General features: G+C 60.1%; 2 protein-coding genes across 2 annotated transcripts in view; one reads left to right on the top strand and one right to left on the bottom strand.

The window, feature by feature from the left end:
* LOC308359646 (coronin-7) overlaps positions 1–27,213 on the bottom strand; it is a gene marked incomplete at its 5' end in the record, with an annotated part of 56,184 nt that overhangs the window by 10,344 nt on the left and 18,627 nt on the right. The window contains 3 exons of the mRNA XM_080830854.1: positions 17,713–17,795; positions 18,258–18,344; positions 23,644–23,694. Coding sequence (XP_080686980.1) covers positions 17,713–17,795; positions 18,258–18,344; positions 23,644–23,694 — 221 coding nt within the window. The remainder of the gene's footprint in view (positions 1–17,712; positions 17,796–18,257; positions 18,345–23,643; positions 23,695–27,213) is intronic.
* On the top strand, positions 2,173–13,206 carry VASN (vasorin). Its single transcript, XM_080831048.1, has 2 exons — positions 2,173–2,280; positions 10,539–13,206. The coding sequence occupies exon 2, from the start codon at positions 10,549–10,551 to the stop codon at positions 12,577–12,579; it is 2,031 nt and encodes a 676-aa protein (XP_080687174.1). The 5' UTR covers positions 2,173–2,280; positions 10,539–10,548; the 3' UTR covers positions 12,580–13,206.

Raw genomic sequence — 27,213 nt, 5'->3', positions numbered from 1 at the left:
ATATTCCTGCATTTAGCACAGGAGGTACTACAGGTCAGGAAAAGCAGCTTTAAGAGTTCTCTGGTTCTCCTTCCCAGCCCCTCTCTCCCCTTCTGACCCATCTACCTAGACATCCTGGCATTGCCCCTCGTCCAAAGCAGTCCAGATCCCTTGGATCTGTCCTGGCTACCCAGACTGGGCAGTTGGGAACCCCCTCCCAGACCAAGCCTTGCCCCACACTCCTAGCTGCCTTAAAATCAGGTTCTAAGGGGGAGTAGTACCTTGATCCCATGTGAGAAGAGAATGGAAAAACTGGGGGAGGGGTCCCCTGGAAGATACCCTTACACCTCTGGGGGGAGTGGGAGTATGGCATGTGTGAGTCCAGGCTCAGGACTGGGGTGCGGGAGAGACCCTTTAGGTGGGTGGGATCTCCCTATTAGCAAGAACTGGGCACAGAAGCAAGAAGTCCTGTTCCTTGGGGTGCCTGGGTGGTTCAGTGGGTTAAGCAAAAGATTTTATTTATTTGACAGAGCGAGATCACAAGTAGGCAGATGCAGGCAGAGAGGGAAAGAAAGAGGAGGAAGCAGGCTCCCCATGGAGCAGAGAGCCCGGTGCGGGGCTCCATCCCAGGACCCCGGGATCATGACCTGAGCCGAAGGCAGAGACTTAACCCACTGAGCCACCCAGGCGCCCAATAAATAAAATCTTAAAAAAAAAAAAAAAAAAAAAAAGAAGTCCTGTTCCTTGGGGAAAGTTAGGCTAGAGGCCCTTAGAACACCCCCCTCGGGGGGGGGGGCAGGTATGGACCCTCCTGAGAGCTTTAGGGGACACAAGGCCATCTGACCAAAGCCATACAGTACTGACCACAAACTCAAATGTCTCAGGAATGTGAGTGAGTCAAGCAGCCTGGTGGGAGACACTTGGGAGTGGTGGGGACTGGGGCAGCCAGTGAGCTTGGGCCTCCATAAGAGGGGGCAGCTACTACTCAGCCCTTGCCCGGAGTTCCTATTCAAGACAAGCTGGGAAGTCCCATTTTAATGTGAAACCACCAGATTTTTCAATGTTGGCAATGGCTTCAAAGTTTTAAAAAGTCCCAGACAGGCCAAATGAAACGCAGCCGAGAACCAGCACTGGCCCAGGAGCAGAGGTTCACACGCCATGCCCCACATGTACATCTACACCAAGAAAAGTGTGTAGTGCAGGCCGGGTTGGAGGGGATGGCGGGTATCCCAAGGCTCTCTGAAGTTGGGAGCTGAGCTGGTCCCCCAAAGCTCACAAATGTGGACCAGGAGGGCAGAGCGTTTTCCTGGAATATTCCAAGGCAGGGGATTTTTCTGGACTAGTCTAGCCCTTGACATTGCCCTCCCCCAACCAAGGGCCAACATCAGCAGCACTCAGGCCCCACGCACGGACGGTGAGGCCCAACCTCCCACCCCCATCCCACTCCTCCAGTACTGTGGGGCCTTGGGCAGACTCACTTCCCTTTCCCATGTCTCAGTCCCCTCATCTAAAATGTGGAGAAGGTGGCCCAGGGACACTCACCTACCCCCAAAGCCTTCATGGCTAAAAGGACCCCAGAACTCAGATTCGGCATTAGAGATTGTACTTAGGAGGCTCTCAGGGGACTCTGTGTGGCCTGCCCAAGAGTTTTTTAAGTTGGGATTAGCTACCAACAATAACACATTGAGAGATTTCACCTAAAAAACCCAGATTTCCAGTTTCTCTTGAAAAACTTGAAACTCTGGCAGACTGGGGCAGGTCATAGGGGTCGAGCCTTTCCACCAACCCTCACTTTCCCTACCCACCCACTGCCACTTCTCCAGGTCTCCACAAACTGTGGTGTCTGTTCTTTGGGTTTAAACACTGTCCTTATGTCGCCCGTCTGGTGCGTCGTAGGTATCCGGGTTTGAAACTCTTAGTCTCAATATTCTCTTGCTTTTGCTTTTACGAAATACAGGGACCCGCCCAGAGTCATATGGCAAACTAGTGGCACAGCAGACGGGAGCGCGGGACTCAGTCCTCCTTGGTCGGGAGGTGGAGGAATGAGTTTCAGGCGGCGGGCGAAATGACCCCTTTAGCGGAGAGAGGAGGCGGGTCTCTATAGGCCCCGCCCCTCCCCGCCCCGCGGGGGAGCGGCCCCGCCCCCATCCCTTAAACCGCGACCCGCCTCCCGCGAGCTGACTCCGCAGCCCAAGCCCGGGGCGGGGAGACACGAACGCGGCTGCCTCGGGACCCCGGATCCCAGGACCCCACCGGGCCTGCCGGCCCGCCCCGCCCGGCTCCTGCTGCCGCCGCCTCCCGGTGAGTGTCTGCCGGAACGGGGCGCTGCGGGCGGAGACGGGGGACGCCGTGGGGCGGGCTATGCAAAGCGCCGATCGCGCGCGCGAACTACCCCCAGTCGCGCGGACAGGCACTCAAGACGGACACGCGACCCCCAGCCCCGCACAATCACCCGGACTGACCTGGGCCCAGGGCGGACGGGCCCCATGCACCCCCTGCCCGCGCCCGACTTGCCCCCTCCTCGGGCAGCTTGGGACAGCCCCACGGCCGCGCGCGCATACGAGGCTCACCGGCCGGTAGCCGGCAGGGCTGTGAGCAGACAAAATAAACACCCCCTCCCTCGCTTCCTCCTCCCACGGCTGGGCCCTCCGGCATGACCAGTTTTATGAATCAAACCCCTTTGAGGGGATAGCCAAGCCATGGTCTTGGTTACTTTTACCTCCTGGAGTGGGACAGTCTGGTTCTGGGCCCGGAGCCCCTGTGCAGATCTGTAGATTGGCTGCCTGGGGGTACTGAGGGCCCTTGTCACCATACCTGGGGCCCACAGGTATGCAGCTTTGGGGAGGACTGGGGGCGGCTAGGAGGTATCCCATGCCCCGTGGGGGCCAGGGAACAGATCTTGGCTGGCTGGGGCCCTTCCTTTTCCAGATATTAGGGTGCCCCAGCTCTGCCTCTGCCAACGACAGGGCTTTGCTTGGGCTATGAACCCAATGGCCAGGAGCCAGCTTAGTCCTTTGTGTCCCTGGGCTGGCAGCTCTGGGGCCTGAGGGCTGCTGAGGTCCCCTCTGGTCAATGGCAGGCCAGGCGTTTGGTGCCAACCATTCTGCCTTGCCCCCATTCGTTAAAGATTACCACACCAGGGTCACTGACTGCCTCTCCTGCTGGGGCCCAGGGGTGGAGTCTGCAAGGTGGGAAGGAGCGAAAGGCCCTGAGGGTCCCCGTGTCTCCCTGCTTGCCTTTTGCACCAAGGGCAGGTGAGGTTCTGGAAGAGGCACCAGGACCCAGAGCCCTCCTCTCCAGGGCAAGAGCTTATGGGGCTGGGATACTGTACTAAATTTCAAAGGTTCCTTCCTGCTAGGCTGGACTTTGGGTGTTGAAGGCAAAGAAGGGTAGCTGGGTGGGTGCCCCAGAGGGCAGTGAAGTCCAATATGGGCCCAGCTGTTGGCAAGGCCCACAGGGATAAGGCAGGCGTGTGGGGGGATGGGAGAGCAGTCCCCTGAGTTGGCTGTCTTCTCCCAGGGGAATCAGCCCCCGGAGCTTCTGTAAACAGAGTGTCAGAGGCAGGAAGAGGGCTCTGGTAATGTGCAGCCCAGCTGGATTCCCTCCAGACCATTATCTGGCCCAGGGAGGGAGGATGAGCACACACGTGCCAGACAGGGGGCCCGGGCACTGGCTGTCCCCACCTCCCCCAGCTGCATACTGAAACAGCTACTCTGGGACCTGGGGGTCTCGAAGGTCAGATGTGGCCAGTGGGGGACTGGTGTCGCAGGGTATCTGCTGGGACTCTGAAAATGAGGGAGGGGAAGTGAACACGACTAGCCCCTCAGATACTGCCCAGACCTGTGCTCTCCCTCGGAAGCCTCTGTGGCAGGCAGGGAGATGCCCTGGGCAGGGTCCACAGTTTCTGGTTCCCATTCCTGACACCTTCATTCCCCACAGCCCTGGGGGAGCTGGAGCAAGTCCCAAGTAAAGAGGGTTGAGTCCTCATGGGGTCTTATAAGTGGACCCCTCCCCTGAGCTGGGCAGGTCCTGGGAAAAGGAAAGTGGGTTCTCAGCTGCCCCCAGGAGGCAGCTCCCACCTCAGAAAGCCAGCCAGCCAGTCCCCCTTGGAGACCAGAGAGAAGGCTGGGTGAGCCTGTCCCACAGAAGCATCCCTGACCATCTACAGGCCCTGAGCTCTCGGGAAGGGCAGCAATGCCACTGAACGGGGCTAGTGGCCCCTCCTGTAGCCCCCCTCAGCTCCCCTCAGAGTCCCTCCCTGAGCCAGGGAGCCCAAGGCTCTGCGCTGCCAAGAAAACCAGCTCCCCTCACTGCTGTGGAATTTGCAAGAGTTCTTGGAGAAGGGGGAGGGAAGGCGGGAGTGTGTGTGTGTGTGTGTGTGTGTGTGTCAGAGCACGGCCCAGTGGGTGTGTGTCTGGCGTGGGCATGTGTTTGCGCGCGCGTGACTGGAACAGGGCTGTGTTTGGGGGCGGGCTGGGGTGCTGCAGGAGTCTGAGTGCACCGCAGGCGGACAAGGGCTCAGCCTTCCTCCTTTTATCGGTTTCCACATTCCAGAGTCAGCCGGATTGCTTTCCTTCAGCTGGCTGGGCCGCCTGGCTGGCCAGGCCCTCAGGCCTCCCCCACTTTTCCTCATTCCAGCCTCCCTGGGTATGAGGAGGCTGAAGCAGGCTCCCTTGAGCTGCCTTGGTTTTGGGGGATAGAGACAGGCAAGGGGCCAGTTCTCCAGGTTGGGGACGGTCCCCCCAACCGGTCTCCTCCAGGGGAATGCAATAAGGCTGACATTCCTCTGTGGCTGCCTGAGAGATTTAATTAAAGAGGGAGGAGAGAGCTGGCTTGCACTGAGAAGGGGCTGGGGCTGAGGCGGTCACTGGGGCCCCTACTGGCCCTGGGCCTGGATGGGCAGCGATAAGGACTGAGAGACCCGGGTTGAGGATCCGGATTGTGGCTCCCCTGAACAGCTCACAGACCCCAGGAGAGGCCAGTTTTGCCGCAAGGGAACCGAGGACCCCAGGCATGGCAAGAGTGAGAAGGGCAAAGATCCCTTCGGGGCCACTTCCTTCTCGGTCCCAGACAACCTGGGCCCAGCTGGCTTGGGCTGGTGGCCTCCCTTGGTGACTAAGGTCTTCCTCTGGCAAATCCAGGGTTAATTGCAGGGTTAGGGCCTTACTTGATGGATGCTTGGCCCTGGGTGGGGACAAGACAGCTAGGAGGCCCTGCGTCTGACTGAGCCCAGCCCCTGTGACATCACACCCGCGCGTGCCGATGGTGGCACCTGGACTGGCCCATGTCTAGTTGGGCCACAGCCACCAAATAGCTCCCGGGGAAGCAGGTGTCCTCTCCCAACAGAGTGGCACCTCTTCCGACTGAGATGACATATCTCGCCGCCCTGAGGGCCCACTTGGGCAGAATGGCTTTAGTCACCAGTCTCCCAGTCCTGGGCTGACAGGTCTGGTGGCTGCCAAGTCACCCACGGTGCCACTGAAGGCACCCATTTGGGGCCGGGCAGCTCCTGCCTGGGAGGAAGCAGGAAGAGAGAAAAGGGCCCAGCTCCTGCTCTTTGGCACGCCCAACCAGCCACACCTGCTGGCGCCCCGGACCCTCCTTGGACATCCAGACTGTCCCCCTCTGCAGTCTTCTGCCCCAGGGTCTGAGCCCTGAAGGGGAGACTCACTGAAGGAGCTTCTCCCAAATGCAGCTCTGCCTGGGTCTTATCCCAGAAATTCTTATTAAACTGGCAAGGATTGGAGAGGCCCTCAGGAACTTCCCAAAGCTTCCCGGGAGATTCTGATGTGTACCCGGGGTTGAGAAACCCCTGGGGTTAAAGGTGGGAGACACAAAGACAGCGAGGGAAGGGAACTGGACGAGGTCACCAAGTGGTGCCTTGGGCTTCACGTGCAGAAGGAGCAGAGCTGGCTGCAGCGGAAGGTAGAGTAAGGGAGAGGAGCCAAGACCGGTAGAGACTCCCGGCTTCGTGACAGGACCAGACTGTGGTCCCCACCCTCACCTTGTCCCCTTCCTCTGAGAGCCTAGGACGGGGACCCCAACCTCTCTGCTCTGCTGTGCCCCAGGAGTGGGGAGATGGGCGGACCCAGCCTCGGCTCTGAGTCTCCTCAGACACGTCAGCGAAACCGGAGCCAGCCATCCTGGCCGCCGGCGTGGTCCCCGCCTGCCTGGGGGGGGGGGGTTGGCAGACTCCTGGGCTGGGCTGTTGCCAGGCCTGGCCGGCAGGCCTTAGCCTGGGGGGTGGGGGGGCGGCACTGGGAGCCAGAGGCCTGGAGCCTCAGGGTCAGACCTGCAGCACCGGACCCCTGCACCCACGCCACAGTGTCTGGCACAGGAAGGGGCTGTGCTGGCCTCGTCTGTCCGACCCTATGTCCCCAACAGCCAGGCGTGTGGCCTTCCCCAGGAGCAGTGAGATGCGCAGTCTCAGCTCTGATATGGTCCCCCAGATGCCTGGGTTCCACCCACTCAGTAGCACCTGCCTGACCCAGGGCCCATGTGTGACTGGGCGCCTCCAGATGTCCCCCACACTCAGATGTGGGTGAGGGCCCCAGGGTCCCACTGTGAGCTGAGGAGGGGTTCCTTACTCATAGAGCCTCTCCCTCTGCTCCCTTCCCCTACTCCCAGGTCATACGCTGAGGGGGGCCGGCCAAAGCACAGCTCACTCCCCCGTCCCCTTCCAGAACCAAATACACCCCTCGTCAGGCTGCTCTCTCCAGCTCCTACTCTCCCACACCGAGGATGAAGGCGAGCCTCCACGTGGAGGCCTCACCCTGGACTCAGGGGGCCTCCTGTCTGGGCGGAAAGTGCCACGAAGCCCCTCCCACACCATGCCATCCTCCCCCTGTCTGTGCAAAGGCAGGGTTCAGGTTTTACGGGTAACACCTTCAGGAGCTGATGTTGACTGACCACTTAGCACGCGCTCCGAGTACAAACCAAACAGCCCAGCGATCAGGCACTATAACCGGGAACCACCCCCCACCTGCCCTTCACAGCCAGAAGGGAGGTGAAGGGCCGAGGCACGACGGTCATGCAGCCAGGCTGGGATCGCAGGCAGTGGAACCTTAAGAAGCCCCATCCCAGCAACTGTCCCCTGGAGGGCAGCACCGCCAGCAGCAGGAGCCTGGGCCTCACTTTCCTGCCTCTTCCCACCATACCACGGTGGGCCAGGCCAAGGCGAAGAGGCTGCAGGGGCCAGGTGGAAGAGAGATGACCCGGACGCTTTGCCCTCCTACTCCCACTGCCCCCCAAGCCCCAGGGCTGCCCCCAGGAGTCTCTCCACACCCTTTGCAGAGGGAGAGGTCCCACCTCCCTGCCTCGGGTCAGCAGGTCAGATATCAAAGCCCAGGCCCCTGGTCCTTCAGGACTGCTGGAGCTGCAGTAGCCAGGCCAGCCGTGAGCTCCATGAGACACCACACCCCCAACGCACACACACAGCAGAACGGGCCCAGGCAGGCGGAATCGCTCCCAGAACTTGTTGAAAGAACTCCCCCACTTAAAAACAAACAGAACAACACAACACTACAAGCCCAGGTGCTCAGAACTACTCCAGAGAGTGAGGCAAGGCTAGTGAGAAACTGAGGTCCAAAATCGGAAAGGGACATGGGAAGCTATTTAGGGGCCAAATTTGGGCCCAAATTCAGGCCTCTATGTCCTGTTGCCCTGTGGCACCCTGTCCCATGGCTGGCCTTCCCCTTCTGGGTCCCCTTCTGGGAGCTATGTGATCCGCTCTTGGTGCCAGGAGAGCCCATGGCAGAGCCCCCGGAGCTGCCAGCACCCGGCTTCTCATTTGCCAAAGCCCCGGTGCTGCCTCCTTGCTCGGGCCCAGGTGCTTACTCCGGCATCCCAGCAGGTAGGAAGCAGGTTAGCTGCTGCCTGCTGGGGGCTCCCCCGCCCAGGACGCCAGTCGCTCTCTTTCTGACCCAGCCCCTGCTCCCCACAGACTCAGCCAGATGGCCACCCTGTGGCTGGACAGACCTACAGCTCCCCCAAGATGACTTAATGTATTAAAGTCATGGAGCGAAGCCCAGAACCCACACATCAGTCCCTCCTCAGTGTAGAGTGGGGAACGCCCCCCAGCACGCACCCTGGGCCCCCAAGGGCCACGCGGGGCTGTGCAGTTTTAAGTGCTCTCAGTCCTAGAATGTGTCAACTCTGAAACGCCTTGGGGAGACAGTGAAGAAAGCGAGGCTCTGAGAGAAAGCCACTGTCTGTGACCTCAGAACTGCGATGCCCCGGGCCCAGGCTGCCTGGAGTGTGAACTCTTAACTATGACCTTATACATAGCCCAGGGGAGCCGAAGCCTCAGGGGTGGCCACGTGTAGGGTCCCCTCCCACCCTGGAGCCTGGCTGCACCCTTCCTGACCTTGCCTGCCCCGCTGGGAGGCTGATTCAGGGGGAGGCGGCTCACCCCACATGTGGACGTGGGGGGCGGGGGGCGCTCACAGCCCACATCTGGAGGCCAGGCCACACCCGCTGCCTTCTGAGTCAGTGAGGGTGGAGTGGGTCCCCCTGCGGGAGAAGGCCGGGTGTGGTGCACGCAGCCCCCTTGGGGTGGTGCCGGCAGGGCTGGGGGGACACAAGGCCTTCCAGCTCCTGGTCTTAGCTTCCCTCTGACATTCAGTTAGAGGCTCTGCCCCACCGTTCGCTCAGCAAAGATGAGCTAAGCATGCTCTGGGACACAAGGAAGCAGACAGGAGTGACAGCAGGGGAAGGGACACCAGCTGGGGGTCGGGGTGCCCTCCCTGGCTGGCCTCTGAAGGGTGGTCATCAGTGAACGAGTGAGGGGCAGAGGGTGACAGGCCTGCTTCCCTGGCAAAGGGGACCCTGCAGGTGGGCAGGGCCTGTGCAGGCCCAACCTGGGTAACAGGCCTTGACCGCGAGCTGGTCTCCCTGCTGACTTGTCGAGTCTCTCCTGGGACCACCTGCCCATCCTCTGCCTCATACTCAAGGGGCCTGTGTTCTTGGGGGAGGAGCCTGAGCGATGGCAGCCGGGCGGAACACAGGCTAGGCTGAGGGAGCCGTGTTACCTGCCATGGCCTGACGGCTGGCAGGCATGGGGGAAGGGGAGGCCGGGCCCCAGCACAAAAGGCCCTTGTGTGAGCAGAAGGCGCCTGGAGAGGAGGAGTGCCAGCCTCTTGGGGACTCTAGGGGCCTGGAGAGTGGGGACTGCTGCTGGGGTGGCCCCTGGGCTCCCCCAGGAGCCTGAAAGGGGGCCTCATACTGTGGCCCCATTCTGTCTCAAGCAGTTCCAGCTACAAGCTGGAGTCCCGAGCAGCTGAGGGAGCCGCCCCCACGTCAGCAGGGCAGGACCATCACAGGCTGCGGGCCCAGCTGCACCTGGACGTGGTTAAGGACCTAGGCTCCGGCTCGGATTTCCTTGCAGTGGGAAGGCAGCAAGTCACTACACCTCCTGGAACCCCCTTCTCTTCTGTCACCTGGGAGCAGTGAGAATAGTTTCCACCTGCCATGGCTGTGCAGGGCACCCCACGAGAGGACTGGAAATGCTCAGTGAGCTTGCATGGGGATGTGGGGCTGCCCCTTCTTCTCGGTACTCAGGCCAGAGTGGACCCCAAGAAATGGTAGACGAACCAGTCTGTAGAAAGTTTCTAGCGCCAGCACTGTCTCTGGGGCCACCCCATACCCAGTGTCCCTCAGCATGCCCCCTGGGTGAGCCTAGGGAGGCCAGGACCCCCCCACCTCTGAATCTGTCATCACACCTCAGAGATGGGGATCTGAAGACCAGGGCTTGCTGCCTCCCTACCCTCCACCCCACAGGGGGACACCTGCCAATGGCTCAGGCCCTCCTCTGCCCCCTCCCTTGGAACATTCTCCTTAGCCACATCCTGGAGGGGCCCTCAGCTCCCATACTGGGCAGGTCTGACTTCACAAGTGGAAAAACACCGATCCCATAGTTTCCATGTGAAGTCTTCCCGCTGCGGTCTCCTCACTCGGAGGACACAGAGCGTGGCGGCAGGGGCCGGCGGCCCGGGGCAGCCAGCTTCTCTGCTTACGCGCTGGCTGCCCGCCCCTTCTCTCGCAGATGCTGCGGGGAGGGGCTGCTGCTCTAAGACCCATGGGGCTCCCTCCTTGCCTGTCCACCTCAGTGGAGATTTGCAGGGGGGATGGGACCTGAAGGGAGGGCACAGAGCCTGATGCTTTCAGACCACGTGTTCTCTGAGCTGCAGACGCAAGAGGGCTTGAGTGAACGAAACGGCAGCTTCTGTGGCCACTGAGTGTTTGGGGGCCGGCCTCTCTCTGCACGCATCAGCCCACTAAGCCCTGGTGACAGCGCAGGAAGTAGCAACTGATAGCGTAACAAAGTCATGTGAGGGCTCAAAGTCACTCAGTGAGAGGGCCGATGGGGCTGGGACAAGAACAGGGCCGGGGCACTGGGGTCCTGACTCATAACTACTGTGCACTCTTGGACTTGGGGGCAGGGAATGGGGAAGGGGGCTGGGAATTCCCTTCTTGGTCCTTCCCCGGCGTGGCTGTCCCCTGGGCCCCTGACTCATGGTCTCCTGCCTCTCTCTCTCTCTCTCTCTCCCCTCTGCTCCCAGGAACCAGAAGATGTGCTCCAGAATCCCCCTGCGCCTGCTGCTGCCGCCGCTGCTGCTGCTACTGGCCCCAGAGCCCGGGGTGCGGGGCTGCCCATCCGGCTGCCAGTGCAACCAGCCACAGACGGTCTTCTGCACCGCCCGGCAGGGAACCACTGTGCCCCGCGATGTGCCACCCGACACGGCGGGCCTGTACGTCTTCGAGAACGGCATCACCACGCTCGACGCAGGCAGCTTTGCCAGCCTGCCAGGGCTGCAGCTCCTGGACCTGTCGCAGAACCAAATCGCCAGCCTGCCCGGCGGGGTCTTTCAGCCGCTCGCCAACCTCAGCAACCTGGACCTGACCGCCAACAGGCTTCGCGAAATCACCAACGAGACCTTCCGTGGTCTGCGGCGCCTGGAGCGCCTCTACCTGGGCAAGAACCGTATCCGCCACATCCAGCCCGGGGCCTTTGACACGCTCGACGGCCTCCTGGAGCTCAAGCTGCAGGACAACGACCTTCGGGCCCTGCCCCCGCTGCACCTGCCGCGCCTGCTGCTGCTTGACCTCAGTCACAACAGCCTCCCGGCGCTGGAGCCCGGCACCCTGGACACGGCCAACGTGGAGGCGCTGCGGCTGGCCGGCCTGGGGCTGCGGCGGCTGGACGAGGGGCTCTTCAGCCGCTTGCGCAACCTCCACGACCTGGACGTGTCTGACAACCAGCTGGAGCGCGTGCCACCTGCCATCCGAGGCCTGCGGGGCCTGACGCGCCTGCGGCTGGCGGGCAACACCCGCATTGCCCAGCTGCGGCCCGAGGGCCTGGCCGGCCTGGTGGCCTTGCAGGAGCTGGACCTGAGCAACCTGAGCCTGCAGGCCCTCCCACACGAGCTGTCGGGCCTCTTCCCCCGCCTGCGGCTCCTGGCGGCCGCCCGCAACCCCTTCAACTGTGTCTGCCCCTTAAGCTGGTTTGGGCCTTGGCTACGGGACAGCCACGTGGCACTGGCCAGTCCAGAGGAGACACGGTGCCACTTCCCGCCCAAGAATGCCGGCCGACTGCTCCTAGACCTTGAGTATGCGGACTTTGGCTGCCCGGCCACCACCACCACAGCCACGGCGCCCACCACCAAGCCTGCGGTGTGGGGGCCCACGTTCTCCCCTTCCAGTCCGGCCCCCACCTGGCTCAACCCCACGGAGCTGATCACCGAGGCCCCCAGCCTGCCCCCTGCGGCCCCGCCCACGGTGCGGCCTCCACCCCGGCCCCAGGACTGCCCGGCCTCCGTTTGTCTCAACGGTGGCACCTGCCACCTGGGGGTGCAGGGGCACCTGGAGTGCCTGTGCCCTGAGCTCTTCATGGGCCTGTACTGCGAGAGCCGCGTGCGGCAGGGGCCCCCGGCCAGCCCCGCCCCGGCCACGCTGCAGCCGCCGCAGCCCCCCGCCCTGGGCATCGAGCCGGCCAGCCCCACCTCCCTGCGCGTGGGGCTGCAGCGCTACCTGCAGGGCGGTGCCCTGCAGCTCAGAAGCCTCCGCCTCACCTACCGCAACCTGTCGGGCCCCGACAAGCGGCCAGTGACGCTGCGCCTGCCCGCTTCCCTTGCCGAGTACACGGTCACCCAGCTGCGGCCCAACGCCACCTACTCCATCTGCGTCAGACCTCTGGGCGTCGGGCGAGTGCCCGAGGGCGAAGAGGCCTGTGGGGAGGCCCGCACACCCCCCGCCAGCCGCTCCAACCACGCGCCTGTCACCCAGGCCCGAGAGGGCAACCTGCCGCTCCTCATCGCGCCGGCCCTGGCGGCCGTGCTCCTGGCCGCGCTGGCGGCCGTGGGGGCGGCCTACTGCGTGCGGCGGGGGCGGGCGGCGGCGGCGGCTGCGCACGGCAAAGCACAGCTGGGGCCCGGCGCTGGGCCCCTGGAGCTGGAGGGCGTTAAGGCCCCCTTGGAGCCGGGCCCCAAGGCGACTGAGGTCGGTGGGGAGGCCCCACCCAGCGGGCCCGAGTGTGAGGTGCCACTCATGGGCTACGCCGGGCCCAGCCCCCAGGGGCCCCTCCCCGCCAAGCCCTACATCTAAGCCCGGGAGCGACGAAGCTGCGAGGCCGGGTTCTCAGCCCCGCTGGGACCCGCCGGCGCCCTCCTGCGGCCAGATCGAGGAAGTTCTCAGATCCCTACCGGGGGACACAGCAGGGTGGGCACTGTGTGACCACAGCAAGACCCCGCCCCTCCGTCTCCTCATCCATGAGATCCTGGGACCCAGGTGACCACCTCGAAGGTGCCCCCAGCCTGCGTGCCTACGAGGAGGGCGTCTGCCCTGTCCTCTGCAACGTACAACCCCTGGGGAAGGTGGGGCGTGCCCTGCCGTGTGCTGGTAACACAGGCCCAGGGCTGCCAGGGCCCCCCTCCCAGGGAGACTCTGGGGGCCAGTGAAGGAAGCCCCCAGAAAGACAGCAGAGGGAGAGTGGGGCTGGGGATGGGGCGTAGGGTCAGCCTCAGCCCCAAGGAGCAAAGGAACAAAAGAAACTGGAAGGACAGACACTTTAGGAACATGTTTTGCTTTGGTTTTTAAAAATATATTTATAAGAGATTCTCTCCCATTTATTCTGGGAAAATGTTTTTCAAACTCAGAGACAAGGACTTTGGTTTTTGTAAGACAAACAATGATATGAAGGCCTTTTGTATGAAAAATAAAAGATAAAGTGAGTCTGTTTCTCTGGCGTAGCCCAGGGTACCTGGGCTGGGTGGAGGGAGGGTGGGGGTGCAGGGTGGGCATAAAGGGATAACTCTCTTTGGGGGAAGCTGGGGGCCAGGAACCCTCTCCCCAGTGGGCACCAGGCCCTGATCAGCAACCCCTGGGCTTAGGAGGGCTTCCTGACCATGCCAGGAAGGGTGGCCCTTCCAGGTACCCTGCCCTGGGCTACGTCTTCCCAGCCTCAACCAGAGTGCCTGGTGCAGCCTCTCAGCTCAGACAGGGATGCAGGTGGGAGCAGAGCTGGGAGCTGGGCAGCTTCTAACCTCGGAGAAGAGGGACACGCGGGCAGCCTCACCCCACCCAGGCCCAGTGGGCCAGCAGGAACTGTAGTGCTCCTGGGAAACTGGGGAAGGCTCATGGCAGATAAAGGCCAAGAGGGTCCCCAAGGAGCCCTCCTTGGGGAAGGGCCTGAGAGGCATTTCACTGCCTACCTTCATCTGTGAAGGGTATACCTAGAACTGTGTCCTGCAGGCCCCCAGATGGTGGTGGGCCAGGCAGAGCACACAGCCCAGCCCTCCCTGCAGTTCTGACAACCTTCTGCGTGGGCTCAGGCTAGGAAACCCTGCTCCCGGCCTCTTGCTCCAGCAGCAAAGAGGGGTCTTAGTGGAGGGGCAGCACAGATTCTGAATGATAGGAACCGTCTGGTGAGTGGGGAGAAAGGGCCAAGCCAGGGCTGTTAGGGGCAGGTGGCCCAGGGACAGGACCAAAGGTCTGAGGCTGGCTTGCAAAGGCCTGATGGCCCTGTGATGCCCCTTTACTCTCTGCACTTGGGATGTGCCAGACTTTCCAGAAACCCCGGAAGTGGGAGTGTTTTCCAGGAAGGCCATGGACTGTGTGGGGGCAGGGCCAGAGACGCGGGACTGCAGCTCTGGCCTGGACTGGGTGCTGGGAGCTGGGGAACAAGAGCACTAGCACAGCACCTTCTCCCATGACCCTGAAACGGGAGGCAAAAGGGGCCCTGGGGCCACAGAGAGGCGTGGCGAGCACTGAGCAAGCCTCCCCGAGGCCCCATCCTGGGTCCCCTCTGTGGGTCATGGCCCCTGGGCCCCACCAGCCTTGCCCTGCACAGAAGGCGGCTGCTCAGCCAGGCCTGGGGAGCAGGCCCTGTGGCTCAGGGCATTGATGTCAGCGCCGAGTCAGGCCCAGCCACGCGAGGCTCTGGATTCAATTAGCGGCTGCTGAGGGTTCTGGCACGGGAAGGGAGGAGGTAGGCGGTGGGTCGTGGCGGGCAGAGGATGGTGGCAGTGAGCCTGGGTGGGGCCCCTTCTTCCTGAGGCAGCGGCGGGCCAGGTGGATTTCCTGTGAGCCTGGGTCCCATTAGGGGAGCAGCTATGGCAAGGCCTGCCCTCCCCCTCGGCAGCCCTGTCAAAGGGGCCATTGTGGGCCTGTGAGCTGCTGCTGAACACGGCATTGGCTGTTGCATAAATGTTTTCATTGCAAAGCCAAACCTGGCCTAGTGGGATGGCAGGGGGGTGGGGTGGGGAGGCAGGACCCAAAGACGGGCTGAACGCTCACTCCAGCCCTCCCAGAAAGGGTATCTGGGGTGTCCCATCAGATCAGGGGCTGGGGGAGTGGAAGCAGGCCCAGGGGCAGAGTGGAGACCAAGCCAAGATGCAACCCTTACTGCAGGGCAATCCCAGTGGCCCCAGGCCAGGGTCCAGGGACAGATGTGGGGAGACGCCAGTGGGATTGTTGGGTCCTTGCTGCCGCAGGCCCAGTGCCACACGGACTCCCATTAACGCCCAGCAAATGCCCTACAGAGAGAAGCACCGGCTGGGAGAGGTGAGCTGGCAGCTTGCTCAGGGCAGGCGGGGACAGGATCCCGACAAAGGCACCCTGGCCCAGCCCGGGGGCTGCCAGCCATGCGGGCCTCCAGGAGATGGGTGGGGCTGCCATGAAGGGCAGAAGCTCTCTGGTGTGAAGCCCCAGAGACTGAACCCCAGCCTCCACCCTGCACCGACTGGCTGCTGCGGTGACCTCAACAGACAATGAACTTCTCTGGCCTCAGACGCCTCTTGTGGATCACGAGGAGATACGTCCCCCTCTGCCTGGCGCCTGTGATGGGTCCAGCTGACCTTTCACCCACCCAGAAGCATTGCCCCGAGACGGTGTTTCCGCGCCTCCCGGTCTGCAACGGGAGCTGCTCCTTCAGTGCCAGGCCCGCCCTGCCACTTACCCTCCCACCTCCCCCCTGCACGGAGCTTGGCTTCACGGACGGGCCCCTGATGCCCTGTTCCTCCAACCATGGCATGTCTCCTCGGAGGGAGCCTTGCTCCACGGACCACGGGGATGAGCAGGGAGGAGGACACAGGTGGGAGCTGTGACAGAAGCCTCTGGGAGGGTGAGGCCCTGGGCGCTCCCTAGGAGATGACAGGGAGAGGTGTGTGCCTGATCCCCGGCCCCCTCTAGCTTTTAAAAGAACACTCCCTGTTCTGCTTAAATTTAGAGGGAAAATCTGTAAAACAGAGAAGAAATTGAAGGGGTACAGTGGAACTCCATGGCTGTCCCCGCATCTGACACCGGGCATGCTTCCCATCTACAGTCCAGATCACTGAGCAGGGCTGACACCCAGGGGAGCCCGAGGGGTTCCGCCACCACACGGGGCTGGAGAGTCCCCACTCCCCTGCCAAGGGTGTGGCCTGGCAGGGCAGGGGCCAGGCCTGGGGGATGGAGGGGGCGGGACACGGGTCTGGCCACCCATCTGGGAGTGATTTGAGAAATTCCAGGCCCTGCTGGCCCTGCGAAGCTATTCTTAACTGCTGTAATTACAGGGTCAGCCTTGGCCAGTGGCACCGTGGGGTCTGGGCATCGTTAACTCCTCCAGGGGCCACACTGGGGATGAGCGGGGGCTGCTCCACGGGGGAGGGGGACCCATGAGGGGCCAGGGGTGGAGCCTGGAAGGCAGGAAGTGGTGGGAGGAGGAGCACTTGATGGCTCACCCTGGGTCCCCTTTCCAGGCTGGGCCAGCTCCCTCCTTCTGCGGGGGAGCCGGGTAGGGAAGAGATGGCCTGGCCTGGGGAGGTGTGGAGGATGAGATACGAATGCAACATCAGCCCCAGGGGCTCTTATTCTTTCAACGCAGGGGCCCCTGGGTGACTGCCCCCTCCAAATCCCCAGGGCCCAGAGTAAGCAGAGGCCTTGCACTATGTGGTTCAAAAGCACTGAACCTCACTCAGCTTCGCCTTCCTCATCTGCAAAATGGGCCTCACCAGCCCCCCAACCTCTCCCAGGCTTGTAAGAAGTGATGGGAGTGGAGGGTCACTGCCACCGTTCGCCCTTCTCTGGCAGATGCCCTGGCAAGAATTCTTAGGGCAGTCAGGCTTCTCTGCCCCCAGACATGGTCCACAGGACTCCCGGAGCTTGGCCAGATCACTATGCCTTCTGTGACTCAGTTCCTCCAGCCATGAAACGGAAGGGGAAAGGGCTGGACAGATAGCCAAGAATGAAAACCCTCTCCTGGCTCTGACCTTCATAGGTCCCTGCCTGGGGAGCCGGTGGGGTTCCCAGAAAGCCCCTCCGACACTCGTGACTGAGCAGGGCAGAGGCTCTGAAAAGGAACCAGGCCCCCGGCTCCTCCTACCCCAGCCAGGCTGGTCCCCCACTCCCAGCGCCTGTTCCCTCAGCTGTGATACAGGGAGTCATCGCTGACAGCCTCCCGTGCCTAAGCCACAGGGAGCCCAGGCCCCCCGCACAGAGCTGGCTTGGCCAGTCCCCACGGCTCCATCACAGACCCCCCTGCACACACTTCCAGGAGGATGGAAAACTGAGGGGCACTTGCAGTCCCAAGCCGCTTGGGCACACCCAACCCCCACCACACCCACAACCACCAGAGACAGGCGTGTGGCCAGGGCTGAGGAGGTTCCATAAAGCCTGTCAGTCCAAGGCCTGCCTCCCTCTGTCCCTTGTGCCTCCAAGCTTGCCAGCCCGTCTGTCCCCATGTCACCCCATGTCCACCCTGCCATCTACTGAAGCTTCGGTCTCCTTGACCCTCGGCACCGCCAAAATGGCCCCAGCAAAATCAAATACGTTCCCACGCTTCCCACCCATGTGTCTGCCAGGTCACGGTCCCTGCCCCGACACTCTGAAAGCCTGCATGAGCAAGGGCCCCCGCTGTGGCTGGGGACCGGGTGGGATGGGGTCAGGAAGTTCCTCTGCTCGAGCAGAGTGGCCTCGCCCCCACAGGCCTGCTGGTGGAGCCTTGAAGGGCCACGAGCAGGTTTCTTCTGCAAGACCTCGCAGACGAGCTTGAGCCTCCGACCACTTGGGTGATGAGCCCCTCACTGACAAGGTCTGGGCCGGGCCAGGCTGTGCCACCCGCTCGGGCCCCTCCACTCCACAGGTGGCCTTGCCATGGCACGGCAGAGACCCTCACCCCGAGTGTCCACTACAGGCCTCAAGACATCATTCACGCCCTTGACCCGCCCTCGAGCCCAGCCCCCATGTGCCAGCTGCTCCTACCCGGGCGAGGTGTCCAGGCTGAGGGAGGCGAGGGCGCTGGAGAAGTGCCGGGTGTCCCAGAGCTTCACTTCCCGCTCCCGCATCTGCACGAAGGGGGCAAAAAGGGGCTCAGAAGGGCCCATCCCTCAGCCCCCTGGGCTCCCTGGGAAGCCAGCACCTCAGGACACAGCCTGGCACAAGGGTACTTGGCCCAGAGCAGCGCTTGGAGGGTGGGGGGGATGAGTCATGCCAGGGAGGAAGAGTTTGGGTTTTCATGTCCTGCCCCTTTAAGGACCCCTAGGTGACAAGGGACAAGGGGGCGGTTCCGTCCATGGACTCCTGGGAGTTGGGGGGAGGCTGCCACAGTTCCCAGGGTCAGGCTTAGCTATTGCGAATGGAATCTGCCAGTTTTCAGCAGCTGGAGGTCCCCTGGGGCTCCGAGACCCGGCCGCACACAGGGCCGTATATGGACAGGCCTAGAGCTGGCTGGACACCCCCCACCTCCCAGTGGGCCTCATCCCTACCCTCTGGGTGTGGGTGCTCTGCCCATCTGGGAGGAGCCCTACCTGGTTGAAGCCAGTGGACACAAGTTGCTCCTGGGTGCCCGTCCACGCCAGCCGACCATCCCTGCTGTTCCTGTGGGCCTCCGTGCTCTGGAGGAGACAAAAGATGGTGCTGCGCCGCTGGGGCCTCCTGGGGTGGGCCACCTGCCCGAGAGCCCCACGGAGGGCAGGAGGGGCCAGGGTGGTGAGCCCCAGTGGCTGGGGGACAGGGGAGGCTAGCATCGAGACAGGATGGACCCTAGCCTCACCTTGGCTGAGGACAGCACTGCACCCAGAGGGCTGACCTGGCACCACGCTTGGGCTCAGTGCCCCTCCTCCAAAGGGGACAGAAGGGGCTGCCTGGCCACAGGGTCAGGGCTCAGGGTAGCAGCACACCCTTGTCCTTCCAGGAATCCCAGAAGAGGCACTCAGCGGCCAGTCGCCATCCCCAAGTTCTGGGGATCCCCATGCTTTCGGAGACCCTCATTTCCTCATTTGTGAGTGGGGCTCATGTTTGCAGGGCTATCCAAGGACCGACTGACACTACATGCGAGAGGGACCGGCTGACTGCAGATCACGGGAGTATGAGCATCACGGCCACCTCCTGACTGCCAGGGCCTGGGGAGAGGGCCTGGTGCCAAGCTCTAGGGAATGGTCCCCGGAGAGGGCAGATAAGTGCCCCTCCTCACTTTCCCCCAGTGCGGGAGCTGCCAGCAGGAAGGCTTCCTGAGCCCAGGGAGAAGAGGCGAGTTCATACCATAGGCGGCCTTGTCCCCAGGGCCCGGGGTGGGGGTGTGTGTGCAAGGAGCAGAGGGGGCCCAGAGGAAATGCAAACAGCTCCCTCCCAGTCACCTCGGCCCCTGGAGCCTGAGACCAAAGACCCTGTTACCAAAAATAGCTCACCCCAAACTGTGGCCAGCTTCCTCCAAGCTTCCCACGATCTCCTTGGGAATGAATGAGGGAGGGAGGTAGCCTGGGAGGAGCTGGCCCAGCGTCCCCTCCCCAGCCCTCGGAGGCGGACCCCAGCGTGGGAGACCCTGGAATGGCCCATGTTGTTCAAGGGGCTTTTCTCACTGCTCCCTTCCCCACTCGGCAGCCGGCACAGGAAGTCGGGGCTGCAGCCTGAGAACCAGGGCCCCACACCCCTCTCCACATATGAGGGGCTGTGGGGCCAGAGCTAGGTCAGCCATGCCCTGACACCCTAGAGTCAGTGGTGTCACACAGGCCCTCCCTTTCACTGGTGTGCAAATATCCCAGGTGCACAGCAAACCAGACGGCCGGCAAAGCACCGTGCGTCACTCATTCATGCACCAGACTTATGAGGTCTCCCCAGGCCAAGCCCCATGCTAGGGGCCGCGGTGGGCCGGGTGGTTCTCGGATGCTTCTCTGATGGATGGTCGCGTCGTTGGGTGACACGGGGCTGCTCATTCATAATACGAATGTTTGAGCAGCATACTCTGCTAGGCACTGGGGATATGTGAAAGTAGAAAGGTTCCCCCGCCTCACTGAACACACAAGCTGAGAGACAGAGCTGAACCAAACAGAAATCTCTATGTCCCTGCACGTTATGGTAAGTGCCGGGGAGTGAAGGTTAGGGGCAGCGGCTCTGGGTGAAAAGCTGCCTGGTGACTGATGGCCTCCTCCCAGCATGACAGCTCTACGCCTCTGGGCCTGTTCCCTCAGCTGGAGAAGGAGCAGTGTAACGGGACCACCCTCGGAGAGCTGCTGCGGGAAGGGTTAACACTGGTGAACGCCCGGGGCTTGTCTGGCACATACCCCATATGCATTTTCTTAAAAAGCCTGATAACGGAGTACAATAAAAGTATAATAGAGGGAAGGAAATTTAAGTGACATGTGAGCGAAGGCAGGAAGGATCAGCAGGCGTGAGCCAGGCAAGGGGGCCAGCACCTGTGATGAGTGGGGACCTGGGCGAGCAAAGAGGCCGGCGCCGCTACAAGGGGCAGGAGGCGAGGGAGAGGAGGTGCCCCCAAGCCTGCAGGGCGTGTGGGCTGCAACGGAGCATTTTTCATTCAGAAGCACGGGTCAGGGACGGAATCGACCTTGGCCTGTCTCCCATCTTCCTATTTTACACATGGAGAAACCAGAGGCTCAAGGAGAAGACACCTGCCTCAAATCACCTAGTAAGACAGCTGTCAGCTCTCTGAGCCCCCTGCCCCCTGTGGGCTGGGTGATTGTTCCGTGTCTGTGTGACAGGGACCTGAGGTGACAACAGATGAGGAGACTGAGCAGCAGGTAGAAGCCAGCAGAGCCGGGACCAGGAGAGGACCCGGGTTCCAGATGCCTCCCAGCACACACCCCTGGATGAGCTCACACGAGGGGACCCAGGCTGCCCACAGGGTGGTGATGGGCAGGGCGCTGGTCTCTGAGGACACTGAAGGCACCAAGGAAGCTGAGATGAGGCAGGAGCTTAGCCTGGGCCCAGCATGCCCACTGTCGGCACACTTGGCTCAGTGTGCCCAGGAGCAACAGGAAGCCCCACGGAATGGGGCTGGGTTGGCCGATGACCACCTTCTCCTTCCTCTGTCCCCAGCTCATTAAAATGATTTGTATTTTAAAACTGACAAGTTCTTCTTCCCTGACCTCAGCGGGACTCAGGGAGGAGGAGCCCTCTCTCCAGATGCCCAAATTCTCATTCTCCTGAGCAGAGGAGAGGTCTGGCTGGAACTCAGGCAGTCTGCCACCCCGAAGTCCCAGCTCTGTCACAGGAGGCTCTAGGGGAAACCGCTGGTGGTAATCCCCGAGGCCTGCAGGCCAGGCCTCGGGCTTTCCCCCCTCACAGGGGTGGCCTTTGTCCCAACAAGCAGCAGAGCACCCTGCCCAGGGAGAAGCCCCTTGGTCTCCTCCTGTCTCCCCCACACCTGGCCCCAAGGAGAGAACAGGAGGGGCTGACTGCCCAGCACAGGGGTGCCAGGAGCAGGCACATACCCGGCATTCCAGCTGCGGTACAGCCAAGTCCCCCCTCTGTCGCCAAGGCAACGCTTGCTGTATGGGGCAGGGCAGCTGGAGGAGCAGCGCAGGGCCCCTGGGGACCTTCTCCGGTGTAAGACCCCCGCCACTCACTTATGCCCCTCCTCAGCCAGGCTCAGGTCTACCACCCCACGCCAGAGGTCAGAGGGCTGATCCTAGGGCCCTCCTGCCCCGAGGCCGGTGCTGAAGCCTCATGGCTCCCGGGACCCCCCTTGGGCCGCAGGCTGCTCCAGCCCTGGCGCACCCATGGCTTCAGGCCTTGGCCGCCCCCACCCAGGCTCCCGACAGTGAAGGGGTTGCAGCGTCCAACCGATGAGCCCGCCTAGGCTGCCCTGCTGTGCCCCTAGGACAGAAATGACCAAAGGGCCAGCTTTATAGGGCAATTGTGAGTGTGGAAAAGACTGTGTGTGCCAAGGGCTCGGGGTATAATAAATGGTCATAAATGCAATCTAGATATAAGGTGGGGGATGGGGGAACAGGAGGGAGTTGTCCAAGCATCTCCCAACCCAAGCTCAGGTCACCCAGGGCCCAAAAACGACAGCAGGGGGAGGACTCCCCAGGGAACCCCACCCAGCTTCCAGGCTGTAGTGACAGCCCCTAGTGCATCCTCCCTTGACCCCCCCTCAGCAGCACCCCCTTCTCTAGTGGGGAAGGAGGATCTCAAAAGAAGGCACTCCCAGAAGGTCTCTCCCCTGAGCGGGCCCCTCAGCTCACACCGACCCTGGCCGCCAGCAGCGGTTTTCCTAATAGAAGCCAGGTGTGGGACAGATGCCCTGGGCGGAAGTGGGGGGCAGGGCCACGAGGAGGGCAGCATTCCAGGCCCTGCTGCCCCCGCACCAGCACCAGCGGCAGAGCCCAGGCAGCATCCCAGCAGCTGGGAGGGGGTAGGAGCCACCCACGCTCTTCCCAGGTCTCCTTGGCCCAGAAGCTCCATTCAGGGGGGCTCCCTCCTGAACCAGATCCTCTCCCCCTTCTTCTAGAAACTTGGAGCCCTTTGGACGGCAGCCACTCGGTCTCCACCTCGGCACCATCACTATCTACCCCCCCACCACTTGCTGAAGGAGGCGACAAGAAAGGAAGAAAATGCTCAGGCCAGGGGAGCTGGCCCCATACAATGCCCAGTTGGGGCAAGAATGGGGTACCATGCGTGGTGCCCCGGGGCCCTGAGAAAGCTGAAGGTGGAGGGCCTCAACCTCCCTCCTTCAACCTGGGATGCCCCCTTCTGGGCAGAGGCTTGGAGGTCAAACACGGAAAACTCCAATGGGGCGCACTGCTCATACCCACACTGTCCTGGGACGTGGACAGCCACCACCACCAGCCATAGGGCCAAGCTCCCCGGGAAGCAAGGCCACGGTGGGCTGCAATGGGGGTGGGGGTGCTAAAACTATGCCTGCCAGGCTTGGTCAATACAGGACCTCCTTTTGGTCTCCGGCCGATCAGAAACGGAACCAGCTGGGCTATCGTGGGCAAAAAGTCGCTGTGGCCTACGCAACGGGGATCCCGTGTGTGCGTGTGCGCAGGCACATGCTGAAGGTATGGGGGCAAGGCCCCGCACCCCTCGCTACTGCTGATCAGGTTTAGGCTGGTGAATGACCCTTGACCCCAGGGAGGGAACAAGTCCTAGAGATGGAGACAGGGTGTCTGGGATGGGCCTGGTTTCGCTGGGGAGCTCTTCCCCTGATCTTTACCTTCCTCAGGAAAGAAGCCTCCTCACCTTCAAGAAAAAGTTTTCAAAACTGTAAACCTGCTTATCTCACTTTCTGCCTAAAACTCTAACGGCTTCCCACAGCCCCAGTGACAGGCCCTTCACCACATGCCTGGTACTGAGCTGATGTCGAATGAATGAATGATTCCCCAGGGGCTCAGTGGCTGTAGCATGAACCCAGAACCCATCACCCGCTCAGCACTCAAAAGGCCCCAGGCACCCCAAGCACCATCACCGACACAAACCAAACATGCTCAGTGCCTGGGTCCCCCAGACCCCAAGTACAGAATGAAGGTCCACTGGCTGTGAGACCGGAAGGATAAGGGGTGGGCGGCTGTGGCTTTCTGGTTCCTCCAAAGCTGGCCTCTGCCGACTGCGCCAGGATGAGTAGGGGGGCACGAGGGTCTCAAGGAAGAAGAGGAAGCTGGAGTCTCAGATTAGCTTCCTAAAGCCTCAGGACGCCTCCACTGAAGGCTGTGGACAGCCAGGCTGTGCCCCTCCCTGTGATCCAAGCCAGGTCCTCCCAGGACCCAAAACATGCTTCCCAGAAAGAGCTTCTGATAGCAGGAGCCCACCTCAGGTGACCCCTACACATCCACCCGGCCTGGGCCAGGGGCATGGAGTGTGGCAGAATCTCTGCTAAGAGGCGGAGCCTGCCCCCACCTATACCTGCTGGAGCCACTAGGGCCTCAGCCGAGCCCTCTCCCCCCAACTCACCTGGGAGGCCCCTGGCTTTGTTCTGGGGTCAAAGATCCGCAGCTGCTTGTCCTGGAAAAGGAGAGAGGAGTAAATAGAGAGTGTATTTGGGACAGGCAGGGTCCTTAGAGGCCAGCCTCTCTCCCCCACTCAGAGGCTCTGATGGCCCCACCTCCTAGTACACAGGGCTGCCATCACGCTCCAGGGGACCCCTCCCCAGCAGGGCTCCTCCTTCTCACTGCAGGGGGCAGGCCCCCTTTCCTGCCCCAGTCACCCACACCAGAGAACTCAGACACAGGAGTTCACATTTGCTCAGCACCTATGATGTGCCAGGCCTACTACACACATGATCTCTCCCCATCTTTCCAGCCACCTTATGAAGTGGTGCTATCACCACGACCCTGTCACAGATGGAGAAAATGAGGCCCAGAACCAAACTCTAGGCTACCAGCTGGTAAATGCCTGGCCCCGAGTTCAGCTCAGCCCAGAGGAGCACAAAAGATGATGTCATTTCTACACCTAAAGAACTTGGTGACAAATCAGGATAGCGAGCTTACACATCCCAACGGTCACTCGGCATACAGCTACTGACTCAGATTACCTAAGGCTGGAGACAGGAATAGGTAAGACATATGTATACATATACATATACGTACACACACACACACACACACACACACACACACACACGTATATATATATCTCAAATGAAGTGTCCATACCACGCGTAAGGACTCTATTCCCTTGGAGTAGTGGGTGTGCAGAAATGTACATGCAAAAAGGACTGGGGGAGAAAGGTGGCAGAATTTACATCCACTGACTACTTACAGGCTTGCCCATGACCAATCGTTAAGTGCTACAAGGAAGGTGGAGAATAACGCGGATGGTTGATTCTGCTGCGGCAAAAGTAAACAAAGATCTCTATTTGACCACATTCCTGTAGCTTTTGCAAGTTTGCTGAGCAAGGAGATAGGTCTTGAACAGCATGGGTTGTGTGTTAGTGGTGGGGACGGGGAAGGTGGGGGGTGATCAGCTTTTCTTCTTTACATCTTAGCACAGTTCCACTTTGCTGCATTCAGCATGGACTCATATTTTCATATTTTGAAAAACAACGACCCAGCAAGGAACCATCAGAATTTGAAATGAAAAACACAATACCACTGACACCAGCACGAAAAAATGCGAAATGCTTAGCTATAAATCTAACAAAATATGTATGAGATCTATGGGAAAGATATTACAAACCTCTGATGAAAAGAATCAAAGAACTAAATAAACAGAGAGAGAGTCCATGTCCGTGGATAGGGATATAATCAATCAATCAATCAATAATAATAATCAGTAGCGTCAAGACGTCCATTCTTCCCAAGTTGATCTACAGATTCAACGAAATCCCAGTGAAAACTCCACCAAGTTATTTTGTGGTTATGGACAAATGGATTCTAAAGGGTATACGGACAGGCAGGAGATGCACGGTCAACACGATACTGGAGGAGAAGACCAAGTCAAAGGACAGACGGGGCCCGAGTTTATTCTACAGCTCTGTTAACCAATACAGTGTGGTGCTGGCGTAAGGACAAGAGATCGAAGGAAAAGAGCAGACAGCCCAGAGCCAGAGCCCCACAAATACAATCAGCCGATATTTGACAAAGAAGTGAAGGCAATACATTTGAGAAAGGACGGTCTTCTCAACAAATGGTACTAGAAAAATTGCACGTCCACATCCAAAAGGATGAATCCACACAGAGACTTTACATCTTTTACAGAAGTCAACTCGAAAGGGATCTCAGACCTACCTGTAAAATACAAACCTATAAAAGCTCTAGGAGATAATACAGGAGAAACTCTGGGTGACCCTGGATTTGGCAAGAACTATTTATTTACTTTTAATTCACTTTCTTTCCCTTTTTTTTGGGGGGGGGAGGAGAGAGAGAGAGAGAAAGAAAGAGCACGTGCAAGCTAGGGGAGGGACAGAAGGGGACCAACAGGGAGGTGGAATGAATCTCAGGCAGACTCCGCACTGGGCAGAGTAGAACCTGACATGGGACTCCGTCTTCCAACCCCGAGATCACGACCTGAACCGAAACCAAGAACTGGACACTTAACCAACGGAGCCACCCAGGTGTCCCTGGCAAGAACTTTTAATTTTTTAATTTTTAATTTTTTAAAAGATTTTATTTATTTGAGAGAGAGAGAGAGAATGAGAGAGAGCACAAAAGGGGAGGGTCAGAGGGAGAAGCAGACTCCCTGCTGAGCAGAGAGCCTGATGTGGGACTCCATCCCGGGACTCCAGGATCATGACCTGAGCCGAAGGCAGTCTCTTTCTTTTTTTTTTCAAGATTTTATTTATTTATTTGACAGAGAGATCACAAGTAGGCAGAGAGGCAGGCAGAGAGAGAGGGGGGAAGCAGGCTCCCCGCTGAGTAGAGAGCCCGATGCGGGGTTAGATCCCAGGACCCTGAGATCATGACCTGAGCCAAAGGCAGCGGCTTAACCAACTGAGCCACCCAGGCGCCTGGCAAGGACTTTTTAGATACAACATTGAAAGTATGACCTATGAAAGATAAAACTGGATTTCATTAAAATCATACACTTCTGGTCCACAGAGACACTGTTAAAACAATGAAAAGACAAGCCACAGACTGGGAGAAAATATTTGCAGGCACGTATCTGAGAGAAGACTTGTATCCCAAATATACAAAGAACTCTTAAAACTCAAAAATAAGAAAACAATCCAATTTAAAACATGGGCAAAATGGGGCACCTGGGTGGCTCAGTGGATTAAGCCTCTGCCTTTGGTTCAGGTCATGATCTCAGGGTCCTGGGATCGAGCCCTGCTTCGGGCTCTCTGCTCAGCGAGGAGCCCGCTTTCCTCCCTCTCTCTGCCTGCCTCTCTGCCTACTTGCAATCTTTCTCTCTTGTCAAATAAATAAATAAAATCTTAAAAAAAAAAGTGGTTAAAAGACCTGAATGAACACCCCATCAAAAAAAACACACAAGGGGTGCCTGGGTGGCTCAGTGGGTTAAAGCCTCTGCCTTCGGCTCGGGTCATGATCCTGGGGTCCTGGGATCGAGCCCCACGTCGGGCTCTCTGCTCCGCAGGGAGCCTGCTTCCTCCTCTCTCTCTGCCTGCCTCTCTGCCTACTTGTGATCTCTGTCTGTCAGGTAAATAAAACCTTTAAAAAAAAAAAACACACAAAATGAAAAGTGAACACATGAAAAGATGTTTAATATCACATCTCATAGAGAATTATAAACTTAAACAACAGTGAATTACCACGCCACACCTACTAGAATGGCTGAAATTTTAAAAAATGGTATCTTCAGGGGCGCCTGGGTGGCTCAGTGGGTTGGGCCTCTGCCTTTGGCTCAGGTCATGATCTCAGGGTCCTGGGATCGAGCCCCGCATCGGGCTCTCTGCTCAGCAGGGAGCCTGCTTCCCTTCCTCTCTCTCTGCCTGCCTCTCTGCCTGCTTGTGATCTCTGTCTCTCTAATAAAAATAAATTAAAAAAAATGGTATCTTCAGATGCTGGCAAGATTATGGAGAAACAGAAACTCTTATTTGCTGATGGGAATACAAATACAATTTGC

The sequence above is a fragment of the Martes martes genome, assembly GCF_963455335.1.
Source record: "Martes martes genome assembly, chromosome: 18".
In the NCBI taxonomy this organism is placed as follows: domain Eukaryota; kingdom Metazoa; phylum Chordata; class Mammalia; order Carnivora; family Mustelidae; genus Martes; species Martes martes.
Note: the sequence above shows the minus strand (reverse complement) of the source record. Positions and strands in the feature narration are given on the sequence as shown.

What these genes read in the sequence shown, in the direction of transcription:
- VASN (XM_080831048.1), top strand. Translation starts at nt 10,549, where the DNA reads ATGTGCTCCAGAATCCCCCTGCGCCTGCTGCTGCCGCCGCTGCTGCTG.